Here is a 13,806-nt window from a genome sequence, read left to right on the forward strand (position 1 = left end):
GCCTCACCCCAACCAAACTCAAAGACCCATGCCGCCAAAATTAATGTATAAGCTCCTTCCTGCTTTGCCTTCATCCCCTTTCCCCCCAGTTGGACCCCACAAGACTCTTCCCCCCCCCCCCCCCCCCGTCACTACTATGTACCTGCATCCCTTAGGCTCAAGGAGCAGGAGCTGTATTTCAAATGGCACTGAATGACCCGAGGCTGGCATCATTTTGGATCACAGGTCATACTCCAAAACTGTGCAGGTCTCAGCTCAACTGGCACCATTTTGAAATATGGCACCAGTGTGGAGGGAGCGACTGGGAATTGCTCCTGCCCATTTGGCATCCAGGGATATGAGTAAGAGGCAGTGTGTGCGGGGGGAGTTAGTTTGAGAAGCCAGTGGGCAATTTGGAACATGGGTAGCACTGGCAGGTCAGGAAAGGCCCAGACCCATACCATTTTTTTTGTTGCTGTAGAAAAACAAACTACAAAGAAAACGAAAAAAGAATAAAAAAGAGAAGGGTGTGCGCTGACATTCTTCTTATCAGATAGCTATCTGAAATTTTTATTTATACTGTTAGAGCCAGACAATCCTTTATCCCTGTTCTGCAGATCACAATATTGCCATGTATTTCTCATACAGGGGGCAATCATAGTACGAGATATGATAATATAATGCAGTGTGCAGCAATTCATTTTTAACTGATGTAATTTTTTTTATTGTTACGTGTATGTGTTATTGCCAATTAAGAATATAAATGTGAAATCCATGCTGAACAATAGTGTTAAATGTTGTGAAATAGAGTTTAATTTACAAAAATTATGTGTAACATGGCTAAAACTGATTGCTTCTGCAGGGGAGCAGCTTGAAGACATGAAAAAACCCTAAAAACTGTGAATTTTTAATTGGTGCACAATGAGAGTTGTTTTGTGCACATTTGAAATATTAAACGCAGAGGACACAGCTTTTTCTGTAAACAATGAATTAAAATCTCTAAAATAAAAAAAAACCTCACACCTCATACCTGCTGCAAGGCTAACTTATTAAATAAAAATGTTAGTGGTTTTCTTTACCAAAGTGATTGATACTCTTATTCTTTCCCTACAACAATGCCTTCTCCTGCCTCTATCCCTCCCCCTCTGTGGTATGTAATACAGACTTCCCAAACCTGCGCCCCCTTCACTATCACTATTACTGGAGAAGGAACGAAAGGGTGGGGTGATCAGGGAGGAGGAAACAGGGGACCAAGTATGTGCAGAGTCTGAGAATCTCTCTCCCCTCCTGTGGACTTCACAGCAATTCTCAAAGGGAAAGTGCAAGCATACTGGCCTTTTGAAAAAAGTACCTGCAGAGATTTGCACTGGCTTGCTCTGCAGATACTTTTCCCCTGCAAAACATGCAGTTTTGAAAATGCAAAGCTTGATTTTAAAAGCATTTACACACTTAAACTTGGGTTTTAAAAGTGTAAATACCTTTTTCTAAAGTGGGCTTTTGAAAATTGCTATTATGTCATAGAATTGTCCATAGGACTTGCTTGCGTATGTGCACTTTACTCAAATTGCTTTTGTAAATTTCACATACTATCATAGCAATTTTCATAGGTAACGCCTTTGAAAATTACCTCCATTGTTTCCAATTCTGCTCTGACCCCCACCAACTTTTCCTGTGAATCAAAGCATGCATATTTTCGCTCCCTGTGTTCAGGGTGGGCAATTTTCAGACACCCTATTTACCCTGGGTAAATTGCTCTCCCATGGTCCCAATTCACTAAAGCTTTTTTCCATTTTGTGTTTGTGGTGGAAAAAACCAATGAATCCAGCCCAATGCATATTTTCCATGACATCGCTATTAAATATGGCTATGCAGATAAGCTGAAAACTGAATCCATTATAACTAATTGATGAAATTCATTGAAAAGGCAATACAGATCCAATTACAAAAGTTTAAGTTGTATAAATGCTCTTGATCCATTTCAGTTTGGATGTTGGAGAGGATACTGAGATTTGTTTGCTCCCTTGGTAGACAAACTCCATTGAGCAGCAGATCAGGGCTTTTCATCATTAGTAATTTGACTTGATTTATCTGCAGTGTTTGATACTATAAAATCAAAACAAAACATCTTTCCTTCACACCTGATCTTAGGATGGATACTACAGTCTCAGATTGGTTTAGATATTTCTAAGAGGGATGAATTCAGATGGTTATGATCAATCTTTCCTCCCTACCCTGACAGGTTATCATAGGGGTCAAGTCTTTTCTTTATTTAATATTTGTGTCTCCTGCAAAAGTTGAAAATTGAATATAGGATAAAATTATTATGTGTATGACATTTGGCTGTGTTAATCTGGGAAAGAAAAGTGGTGATGCAATACATTCTCAATGCTCAATTATCTCAAAGGATGAGGCAGAACAAATTAGTTAAAGACCTAGTTATAAATGGTGCGACTTAATTAGTATACAAAATCTGAATTTTAGAAGTCATCTTACATGCCAATCTTTCTATAAAGCTACATATTAACAAAGTCACCCTTCTTTATTTGTGTAAGCTTAGGCATATTTGCCTGATTTTTGCTGCTATTAAAAAACTGTATTCCAGCCTTATCCAGACTCACATTGATTCCTGTAATTCTTTATATGTGGGTTTACCTAGGAAATCACTCAGGAAAGTACAGTCGCAGAATTTTGAATCAGTACACCTATTGAATGGTGTTACACTATCTGATAGAATCTCTTCAGTTCTTGGAGACCTTCAACCAGAAGCCAATGAATACTGCATCCAGTTTAAGAATTTAATTCTGGTTTTTGAAACCTTACAAGACCTTAAACCTTTTTATTTGAAAGAAAATACTTGCTTATGTACCCCCAAATGCATTATATTCTGTAACTAGTCAGTGTTTACAACTTCCTTTAGTCTCTTCTATGAGACTTGTAAGGACTTGAGAGATCTGTTTCCTGTAAAGCGCCCTTTATTATAGAATGCTCTTCCTAAAGAAATTGGACTTATCTTGCTTTTAGGAGAGAAATAGAAACTGTTCTTTGGTTTAGATTTTACTTAGCTCCAGAATTTTAGCAATTATTCTTTTGTTTTAGTTATGTTAATTTTATTTTGTATTATATTACTACTATGTATTTATTTATACATCATTTGACTTATTGCATATATTGCAATTTTCAAAGCAGGAAGCTTGCGAGGGAATTGGTTAGACTGTTAGATGATTGACAGGTTAAAGGGGCACCTAGGAAGATAAATTACAGAAAGACTTAGGGATAGATTTTAAGAAATTGCGCGTGGGCGTCCAGTGAACCTGGAAGATGTAGTAAGTCAGAAAGACTAGAGTAGCAAATCACCTGGACCAGATGGCATACACCCCAAGGTTCTGAAAGAATTAAAAAATGAAATTTCAGACATATTACTGCTAATTTATAATCATTAAAATCATCCATTGTACCTGAAGACTGGAGGGTGGCCAATTTAACCTCGCTTTTTAATAAGTGTTCCATGGGTGATCTGGGAAACTATAGACCAGACAGTCTGACTTCAGTGCCAGGAAAAATCATAGAAACTATTCTAAAGAACAAAAATTACAGAACATATAGAGTAGAAGGACATGGTTTAATGGGTCACAGCCAGCATGGTTTACCCAAGGGAAGTCTTGCCTCACAAATCTGCTACATTGTTTTGAAGGGGTTAGTAAAATGGATAAAGGTAAACCAGTAGATGTAGGGTATTTGGATTTTCAGAAGTCATTTGACAAAATTCCTCATGAGAGGCTAAGAAAACTAAAAGTCATAGGATAGAAGGCAATGTTTTCTTGTGGATTGCAAACTGGTTAAAAGACAGGAAAGAGTAGGATTACATGGTCTGTTTTCACAGTGGAAAAAGGAAAAAACAGTGGAGTGCCTCTGTACTTGGACCAGTGCTTTTTAAATATATTTATACATGATCTGGAAAGGGATACGACAAGTGAGGTGATCAAATTTGCAGATGACCCAAAATTGGGTAGCGTAGTTAAATTACATGCAGACTGTGATAAATTGCAGGACCTTGAGAGAATGGAAGACTGGGCATCCAAATGGCAGATGAAATTTAATGTCGATAAGTGCAAGGTGATGCATGTAGGGAATATAACCCATGTAGTTACATGATGTTAGGTTCCATATTAGGATTTACCACCCAGGGAGTCAGAGGATAATACATTAAAATAGTCAGCTCACTGTGCCGTGGCAATCAAAAAAAGCAAACAATTTTATGAATTAGGAGGGGAAAAGTGAATAAAAAAGAGAATGTAATAAGCCCTATGAATCACTCCATGGTGAGACCGCACCTTGAATACTGTGTGCAATTCTGGTTGCGCATCTCAAAAAAGATATAGTTGCAATGGAGAAGATACAGAGAAGGGAGATCAAAAATGATAAAGGGAATGGAATGACTAAAGAAATTAGGGCTGTTCAACTTGAAGAAGAGATGACTGAGGAGGGGATAGAAGTCTATAAAATCATGAAAGGACATTGAACAGGTAAATGTGAATCAGTTATTTACTCTATCCCTTAATACAAGGTCTAGAGCACGCTCCATGAAGTTAGCAAGTAGCACATTTAAAACAAATCAGAGAAAATGCTTTCAACACAAAGTTAAGCTGTGGAATTCATTGCCAGAGGTGGTTAAGGCAGTTAGGTAGCTGAGTTTAAAAAAGGTTTGGATAAGTTCCTGGTGGAGAAGTCCATATACAACTATCAAATTGACTTAGGGCTTTAGTAGCATGGGATCTATTTAACGTTTGAGTACTTGCCAGGTACTTGTAGCCTGAATTGGCCACTGTTGGAGACAGGATGCTGGGCTTGATGGACCTTTAGTCTGACCCAGTATGGCAACTTCTTATGTTCTTAATCTGTTTTAATACTATTTAAATAATTTGTCTTATGGTTAACTGATTTGTACAGATTATTTTTGACATGTGCATTGAATTAAAAATTCTGTTTTTATTACTGGTTGTACCTCACTTTGAACATTTTGTATGATTAGTGACTAGCAAGTTTGGATTGGATGTGATACACAGTTATGGTTCTCTGCTCTTAAAGCAGCAGTGCTGGCACATTTTTAGGGAAGATTTCTATTTACAATCTTTTATATTCCACTCATATTGAAAAGATTCATGCTGAGTGGATTACAATAAGAGTGCACATAACATTAGACAAACATTAGAATAATGTTTTTATTTAGAATGCTTTTATAACATATCATAAAATTCATGCTGACATGAACACCAAGTTCACAGACTCAAGAGTGAAGACTGCTGAAAAAGTGGATAAAACTAAATCATTAAGAGACCCCTGGTTTTCATAGAGACTGGCTTTATTTCTGAAAAAATCATCCTGCAAAGTTTTTGAAAGTCCCTTGTCGCAGCACTCATGGGAGTCCTGTGTAGACAGTGTGGCTCAAATCACTGAAGAATGGACTCAGGGAAGGGGATTTTTATTCCAAAGCCAGGTAAGAATCTAAGATAATTTGGTCAAAAAAGAACAAAACTAGTAATAAAACCAAAAGGAGTAAATGGAATAAAGGAATAGGCAAAGTAGAAATTTTGAGCAATCTACATCTCACAGCTGCAACAAGTATAGTTTTCTTAATCACACTGAGGGAAAAAAAAAAAAAAAAAAAAAAAAAGACATGAACGTGACCGTTTTGCAACTATTCATCTATCTGCTAAGTTTACTCATTAGGAGGGTAATTTTCAGCAGCTCGCATAGGACATGCAGACTTTAGTCTTAATTTTCTAAGTAGATTTATATGGACAACTTGGCTTTGAAAATTAGCTGGCGAACATACACAAATTTACACCTGCTTTTAGCAGATATAAATGTGTACTTGTAGATTTATTCACATACTCTCGAAAATCAAAAGATATGCGTGTAAATGGTTTCTCCTTCCGAACAGGTGTATAAGTACACATGGTATAGTTTTGTTCTGTTTTTAACTCTTTATTTAAAAGATGGATACTCACAGGAACACAAAGCTCACAATACCAAGCACAAAACAATGCCTTAACATTCCCCCAATGGTTACAGAAACCACCAACATAAATATACATTATAGGGCTCATTTTTAAACCCCGGCGTGTGCCAATACCGGGAGATATGCGGGTGGCTGGGCCGCGTGTGTGCTGCGCGCATTTTCAAAGTGGCCCAGCCACGCAAGTATCTCCCGGTACAAGCGGAAGAGATGGGTTTGGAAAAAGGGATGGGCCAGGGCCCGATGAAGCACACACCAGCAGCCAGCAGTAAGTTAAAAAAAAAAAAGTTTAGTTTGGTGGGGGGGGGGGGGGGGGGGGGGCTTAAGGGTCGGGGCGCAGAGAAGAGGGAGGAAGGTTAACTAGGAGGTTTAAGAAATTCCCTCCCAGTCTGCTCCTTTATTGAGCTATGTGTTCCTGCGAGGGAACTGGGAAAAGGCCTAGTCACGTCGGCGTGCGTTTCATAAAAGATTTCCCCCACCTTGCATGCGTGAGTCGGTACCTGCCTGCACAGATATAAAATCAGGCACCCAAGTGCGCGCGGGTATTGGATTTTATAACATGTGCACGGTGACGCGTGCACATGTTATAAAATCTGTGCATCTATGTGCGCCTACAAGGAACTGCGTACACAAGACACTTGCACGCACCTTTTAAAAATTTACCCTTATGCACATACTCCCAAAATTTTCTCCAAATTGGATATTTATCTAACTATATCCGAAGGGAATAAGTGATTTTTTTCTAACACAGCAATTTCAATAATTTGTGAATACTACCTGGAAATTCTTGGGGTGCTCTTCCACAATAATGCTATTGTACGTCTAAGCTGCATGTATACATTGATTTATCAAACTTTCTCTGAAGCTGAAATAGATTCCATAGTGTCTAAGTAACCCAAAAGTGCCAGCCATGGTGTAAGAGAATAGGACTTATGGCAGATCAGTCCTATTTCCTGCTCAATTTCTTCCCAAAATGAGGCTACTAGGGAACATGACCACCAAACTTGCAGATATGTGCCCCTGAGCCCACAACCACACCAGCAAAAAAAGGAAGCAGTTCTCAAAGACAGTAAAAAGGTAGGACATCTATAATTTAATCATGAAATTAATTTTTTAGCAGATATGATATGGAATGAAGACCATCTCTACACAACAAGAAACTGGAAGGAAATGGAATAGATGAAAATCCTTTTACAGTAGAAAATGTGTGGGAAGAGCTAAAGAACCTTAAAGTGGACAAAGCCATGGGGCCTGATGGGATTCATCCAAGGATATTGAGGGAGCTCAGAGATGTTCTGGCGGGTCCGCTGTGTGACATGTTCAATAGATCCCTTGAAACGGGAGTGGTGCCGAGTGATTGGAGAAGAGCGGTGGTGGTCCCGCTTCACAAGAGTGGGAACAGGGAGGAGGCTGGCAACTACAGACCCGTTAGCCTCACTTCGGTGGTGGGAAAAGTAATGGAGTCACTGCTGAAAGAGAGAATAGTGAACTATCTACAGTCTGGAGAATTGATGGACCAGAGGCAACATGGATTCACCAGGGGAAGATCCTGTCAAACAAATCTGATTGACTTTTTTGACTGGGTAACCAAGGAATTGGATCGAGGAAGAGCACTCGATATCATATACTTGGATTTCAGCAAAGCTTTTGATACGGTTCCGCACAGGAGACTGGTCAATAAAACGAGAAGCTTGGGAGTGAGTGCCGAGGTGGTGACCTGGATTGCAAATTGGTTGACGGACAGAAGACAATGTGTGATGGTAAATGGAACCTTCTCTGAAGAGAGAGCGGTTTTAAGTGGTGTACCGCAAGGATCAGTATTGGGACCGGTCCTGTTCAATATCTTTGTGAGCGACATTGCGGACGGGATAGAAGGTAAGGTTTGTCTTTTTGCGGATGACACTAAGATCTGCAACAGAGTGGACACGCCGGAAGGAGTGGAGAGAATGAGGCGGGATCTAAGGAAACTGGAAGAGTGGTCGAAGATATGGCAGCTGAGATTCAATGCCAAGAAGTGCAAAGTCATGCATATGGGGAGTGGAAATCTGAATGAACTGTATTCGATGGGGGGGGAAAGGCTGATGTGCACGGAGCAGGAGAGGGACCTTGGGGTGATAGTGTCTAATGATATGAAGTCTGCGAAACAATGCGACAAGGCGATAGCAAAAGCCAGAAGAATGCTGGGCTGCATAGAGAGAGGAATATCAAGTAAGAAAAGGGAAGTGATTATTCCCTTGTACAGGTCCTTGGTGAGGCCTCACCTGGAGTACTGTGTTCAGTTCTGGAGACCGTATCTACAAAAAGACAAAGACAAGATGGAAGCGGTACAGAGAAGGGCAACCAGGAAGGTGGAGGATCTTCATCGGATGACGTACGAGGAGAGATTGAAGAATCTAAATATGTACACCCTGGAGGAAAGGAGGAGCAGAGGAGATATGATACAGACTTTCAGATACTTGAAAGGTTTTAATGATCCAAAGGCAACGACAAACCTTTACCATAAGAAAAAAATCAGCAGAACCAGGGGTCACGATTTGAAGCTCCAGGGAGGAAGATTCAGAACCAATGTCAGGAAGTATTTCTTCACGGAGAGGGTGGTGGATGCCTGGAATGCCCTTCCGGAGGAAGTGGTGAAGACCAGAACTGTGAAGGACTTCAAAGGTGCGTGGGATAAACACTGTGGATCCATAAAGTCAAGAGGCCGCCAATGAAGAGTGGGTGACTCGCCAGAATGATGGCTACTGCCTGGACACAATACCCTTATTCAATAAACATACACATGGTTACTGTGACTCCAACATCACTCTAAGCTTCAACAGCAAGAGGAAATGTGGAAAAAAGGATTTGCACTCACAAAGCTGGGAGTAGCTGGCTTGTTACGGCGGTTACTACCCCAAACCAAATGTGCCTGATACTTCACTTTCGATGCACATCCAGCATAGCTCTCTGCTCCAACGGCAGGAGAGAAGAAAAACTGATACTTCACGCATACCCAGCATAGCTTCAACGGCAGGGGAGAAGAAAAAAGGATTCACACTCACAAAGCGGGGAGTAGCTGGCTTGTTACGGCGGTTACTACCCCAAACCAAATGTGCCTGATACTTCACTTTAGATGCATATCCAGCATAGCTCTCTGCTTCAACGGCAGGGGAGAAGAAAAACAACCAATAAGGGCTGTATAACATAGTCTGGGTTAAAACAAATAAGCATGGGTGTAGCTTGCTTATTGCGGCGGTTACTACCCCTACTACCCCCTAACTAATCAAGCTTGATATTTCACTTGGATGCAGCTCCATCACTGCTCTCTACATTAATGGTGGGGGAGGAAGGGAAATAGAACCAAGAGCTAAAAGAAACAGATAAGTATGAGAGAAAAAATGTGTGAAGCTTGCTGGGCAGACTGGATGGGCCGTTTGGTCTTCTTCTGCCGTCATTTCTATGTTTCTATGAATGAGCTCCACACCAAATCTAATCCCAATCTGTATCATCCATAGTAAATTTTAAGTCACCATTCCACTGTTGTATCAATGAAGTAACTCCTTCTGGGATGTTATCAAAGTCAGTGATACAATTGTGAATTCGATATATACATTTCTCCTTAATGAAGGGATTGGTCAAACACATGTCCAAAGAACTCAGGAGTCAAGGCGTCCACCCTTTACCCATAAACCGCTCCAAGGAGTCCCTCATCTGTAAATACAGATGTCAATTGTTCCCAGTGATTTGGTACTTATCGACCAACTCACTAAAAGTCAACAAGTTATCCCCCTTCCATATCTGCCACACGAAACGCAATCCACAACTATGCCAATTTGCCATTGCCAAGAAAAAGGTGCAAGGGTTCTTGGCCAAGGGCATTACTGGTGAACAATCCAAATAAATCCACAAAATTTAAAAACCCACATCCAAATATATACCATATGGGCTATAATAGGATTACTTCTAATAATCCTCCAAGCAACAGCAAACATCAGCAAGCAACAGCAACATCAGAAGCAATGGGAGGTCTATTCTTTCAGTCTGCACTCTCTCCAACTGATTCCAACTACTTGTTGCCTCAGAGTTAAATCAGTGCGAAGGCACACTAAGTCAAATTCAGTCCTAAAGCTTCATTTTCACACACTATTACTTTATCTCAGAATGCTTTACAAAGCTCAGAATATTTTCTTTCCTGGGGAAAGCCAGGCTAGGACAAATGCTTCATTTTTCAATTGAATCCTGAAGGTCATAGTTAGTAGAATCTTCAATTTATGATCCAAGATTTCTGCAATGCTCTGACCTCTAGGTTAATCCACCTTTAATTACCATCCCATTGTTTATGACATCAATGCTGGAAAGGAATCTTCCTGAGTTGTGCATTCCAGTACATTGGTACCATCCTAAAAGCACTTTAAAAATGTCAGCAGAGGTGTTACCACAGAATTTCAGAAATGCAAAATATATAAGAACCAACATGGTTCTGAATGAAAATTGAATGAGAGCCAAGAACAAAAAAAGCAACTGATAAGTTGATATACCAAAGGAAATATAGAGTGCTACGTTTAAGAGAGGAGGAATAACTTACATAATGCCATTTCCACATTTATCACACAGGGGCAGCTTTTGTACACCTCCAGCCCCAGGAGCTTTCGTTACAGGCGCTCTTACGCTTCGTGTACCAGCAGGGCGATCTTGAAAATAAAGCATATTCACAAAATTTCAATACAGTTCATACCATTCGTTTCCACTACACAATACTGATCATAGTGGCTAACAGCAACTGCAATATCATAATTGCACTGTTGAGAAACTTAATACTCTGATCCCTATTTTACAGCAAATATCAGAATGTGTTGTACATCTTGGCAGAAAAGCACATTCAGGGCCAGATTCACCGAAGGTTTTTCCCCCATTCTGTGAGAATCAGGCCCATAGTGGATAGCTCCCTTAGCATTTAACATAATAGACAAACACTAGCCTGGGACAGCCTGAACTTCTTAAACTTCAGAGGCTAAGCAGGTTTAATAGTACTTGTATGGGGCTTCACCGAGAGACTGGATCTGTGGGCTACAGAAGGCAACGGCAACCCTTTGCATGTGGTGGGGCCGTGAGTGCCTAACCCTCAATACCCAGCAATGGATAGAAGGAATAGGATAAACCATGGAAAAACAGGAATATTCATAACAAACATTTATGGAAAAGTAAAACTAAAGTACGCCAGGAGACCCAGGCCCATTCCAGAATAAAACGTGACCTCTCATGTAAGAGACATGTTCAGTGATTCTTCTGCAAAAGGACTTTGTGATGGATTTAAGAGACTTAGAGTCTTGGTTTCAAGCAAAGTTTCTCACTCTGATACTCTACAATGGATCAATTTCTTTTTATTTTTTGCATTTTCATTTCCAGAAGCAATGGTTTTGTCTTATTTATAATTTAAGAATCTGGTAAACTCTCCCCTTCCTCATTACCTTGCAGTTTTCTCCCTTACAATACTGTACTTGTTTAAGAGGTTTGTTTGGTTTTTTTGGTTTTTTTTTAAAAGCATTTTACTTCATGTCTATGAGCAATAACCTCATTAAGAAGAAATTAGCAGCTATTTTTGGGCACATGTGTCAGCCTCACAAATTAAAAGTATCAACATGTCTAACAGTGCGTTTTAAAATGCCTTTCTGGGCACATTTATTTTGTGTCATCTTATAACTAAAAAGAAATACAATAAAAAAGGGTTAGATAAAATCTCTTCCAACTTCGGCACCATTTACGTTTGATGTTTTGAGAGAGACTGGGAGATAAATGGTTTCTAACCAGATTCGTCGTCGACCATGTCCTGGAGAACCCGGAAGGAACCAGACTGCCGAGGTTGACTTGTTTGGTCTGGAGCATTGTGAAGCATTTTGTATACATCAGACTGGGGCACCGAGGCAGGAACTGGGTCACTGCAAGGTGCAAGAGGGAAAGAGAAGGTGAGAGCAATGTATGAAGCCAACAGGATTTGTAATGCAATCTTTAACTAAAAACGTAATGATTTATTAAGAAGCATCCTAATGTAAATACAGCAGGAAACCCCAATATCATACACACACTGACATTATTAAACTTGACAGACTGTAGACACAAAATGGGAGAAATTCTTTCTACCTTACCTCCATATTTAATACCCGGAAGCCTGAAAAATCAGACAGGACAAAGCTGGCAGAAAAGCAGAACTTTTAATTGTAAACTACTGCAATATAATTTATTCAGTAGAAGCATCTCAGATTACTGAAAGTTTTTAAGCCACACACATTGACACGTGCCCATCTCATATTCCCATCCTATTAACAATGAAGATCATGCTTTTGTAGACCTAGAATCATTTTGCTATAAATATAATGAAAATAGCACCCACGATTAAAAAATGGGGTGTGGTTAGGCTAATTTTCATGATACTGCATTGCATAGGTATTTACCGCAATGAACATGACGTTTACTGCACCTGCGTTTTCACATCGCAAGCTGAGACATCCATTGCATGCTGTGTTACTGACCAAAAAAGTTTTTTTTTTGTTTTTTTTTTAAATAGGGGAGAGGGAGAGGCCAGTGTGTAAGTTAACAATTTATATCACTGTAAGAGGGCACACTAGTAACTTGGGGTGAGGTTTGGGGGGCAGTTTGACATGCACAGTCAGAGGTACGAAGAGCACATTTGCCATCAGTTAAGATTTTCTGATTTGGAGTGCTGAAAGGTAAAAGAAGAGTAGATTTGTACAATGTTCCTAGGTACAATTTGTACCTAGCTAAGCAGGCATTAATTTGAGAATAAAATGTGCAGCTTGGCCACACATTTTACTTTCAGTATTTGGGGTGACTAACAGTATAAGGGGTAATAGATGCCGGTGGGAAACGTGTGGCCAATCACGTGTTAAATGGTGCACTCAGCTGAGTGCCCCATTCTGTATCGGCCTGAGTGTATGAGTATATCAGAGAAAGTGTGTATGGGTTTCTTTCTGTATCAGGGAGAAAGACACCCACACACACACTCTGTCATTGTGCTACTGTTGCTCATATGCTCACACAGTACTGCCACAAGGTTATCTAAAAAGTTTTTACTTGCTGCCAGCCCTTCCCCAACCTGCAGGGGCACTCATCCTCTCTCTCCCTTTCCCATCCTCACTCCAGGAGACTCGCTCTTTCCACAGTCAGTTGACCCTTTCAGGAGGAAAGCCCAGCCTACAGAAGTCTCTAACACTGCATTTGCACTTCCTCTTGGCTCACCCCATTCCTTTTTGTGTCTGTACCTTGCCTCCACTTCTCCTTACCTCCCCCCCCCCCACACCATTCCAGTGCATTCCCATTGACTGAGTGCTACAGAGTCTGCTGCTTTTATAGTTCCCCAGGCTCTGCACTGCCTACCTACTCTATTACAGCAGGTCCTAAAACAGCAATACACCTGATATTAGGATAACAGAACAAGCCAAGCTGTTATAGATTCCTACAAAGAAACTACACACTAGCAGAATACCTCACCTCAGTCACACATGCAGAACATACAGCCCCTACAGCCAACCAAATATAGAAAGACTAAAGTTTAACTAGAAACATGCAAACAAAAACTGAATTGGAAACCATAACAAGACAGACTCCATATGCAGTGCAATGATGGAAAAACAAACATCACATTCCTCATTAAACATCAAACAATAAAATCAAGATTATATAAGCCATCATAATAATATACTCATAAAAAGAATAAATATTTAAAAGCAGCTGATGAATAGAACATTGAATGATTAAAAATATAACATTGGAAAATTAAAACAAAAAAAGCAATCAAAATATTTCAAAACAGCAGA

At 40.0% G+C, this 13,806-nt stretch overlaps 1 protein-coding gene across 5 annotated transcripts in view; it reads right to left on the reverse strand.

Moving 5' to 3' along the window:
* Nucleotides 1–13,806, reverse strand: part of PDLIM3 (PDZ and LIM domain 3) — a 57,762-nt gene that overhangs the window by 2,821 nt on the left and 41,135 nt on the right. For all 5 annotated transcript variants that reach the window (XM_029586934.1, XM_029586936.1, XM_029586935.1 and 2 more), the window contains 2 exons: nucleotides 11,780–11,910; nucleotides 10,560–10,665 (listed from right to left, as the gene is read on the reverse strand). In XM_029586934.1, the coding sequence (XP_029442794.1) occupies nucleotides 10,560–10,665; nucleotides 11,780–11,910 (237 nt within the window). The remainder of the gene's footprint in view (nucleotides 1–10,559; nucleotides 10,666–11,779; nucleotides 11,911–13,806) is intronic.

The sequence above is a fragment of the Rhinatrema bivittatum genome, chromosome 1 (genome assembly GCF_901001135.1).
Source record: "Rhinatrema bivittatum chromosome 1, aRhiBiv1.1, whole genome shotgun sequence".
NCBI lineage: Eukaryota > Metazoa > Chordata > Amphibia > Gymnophiona > Rhinatrematidae > Rhinatrema > Rhinatrema bivittatum.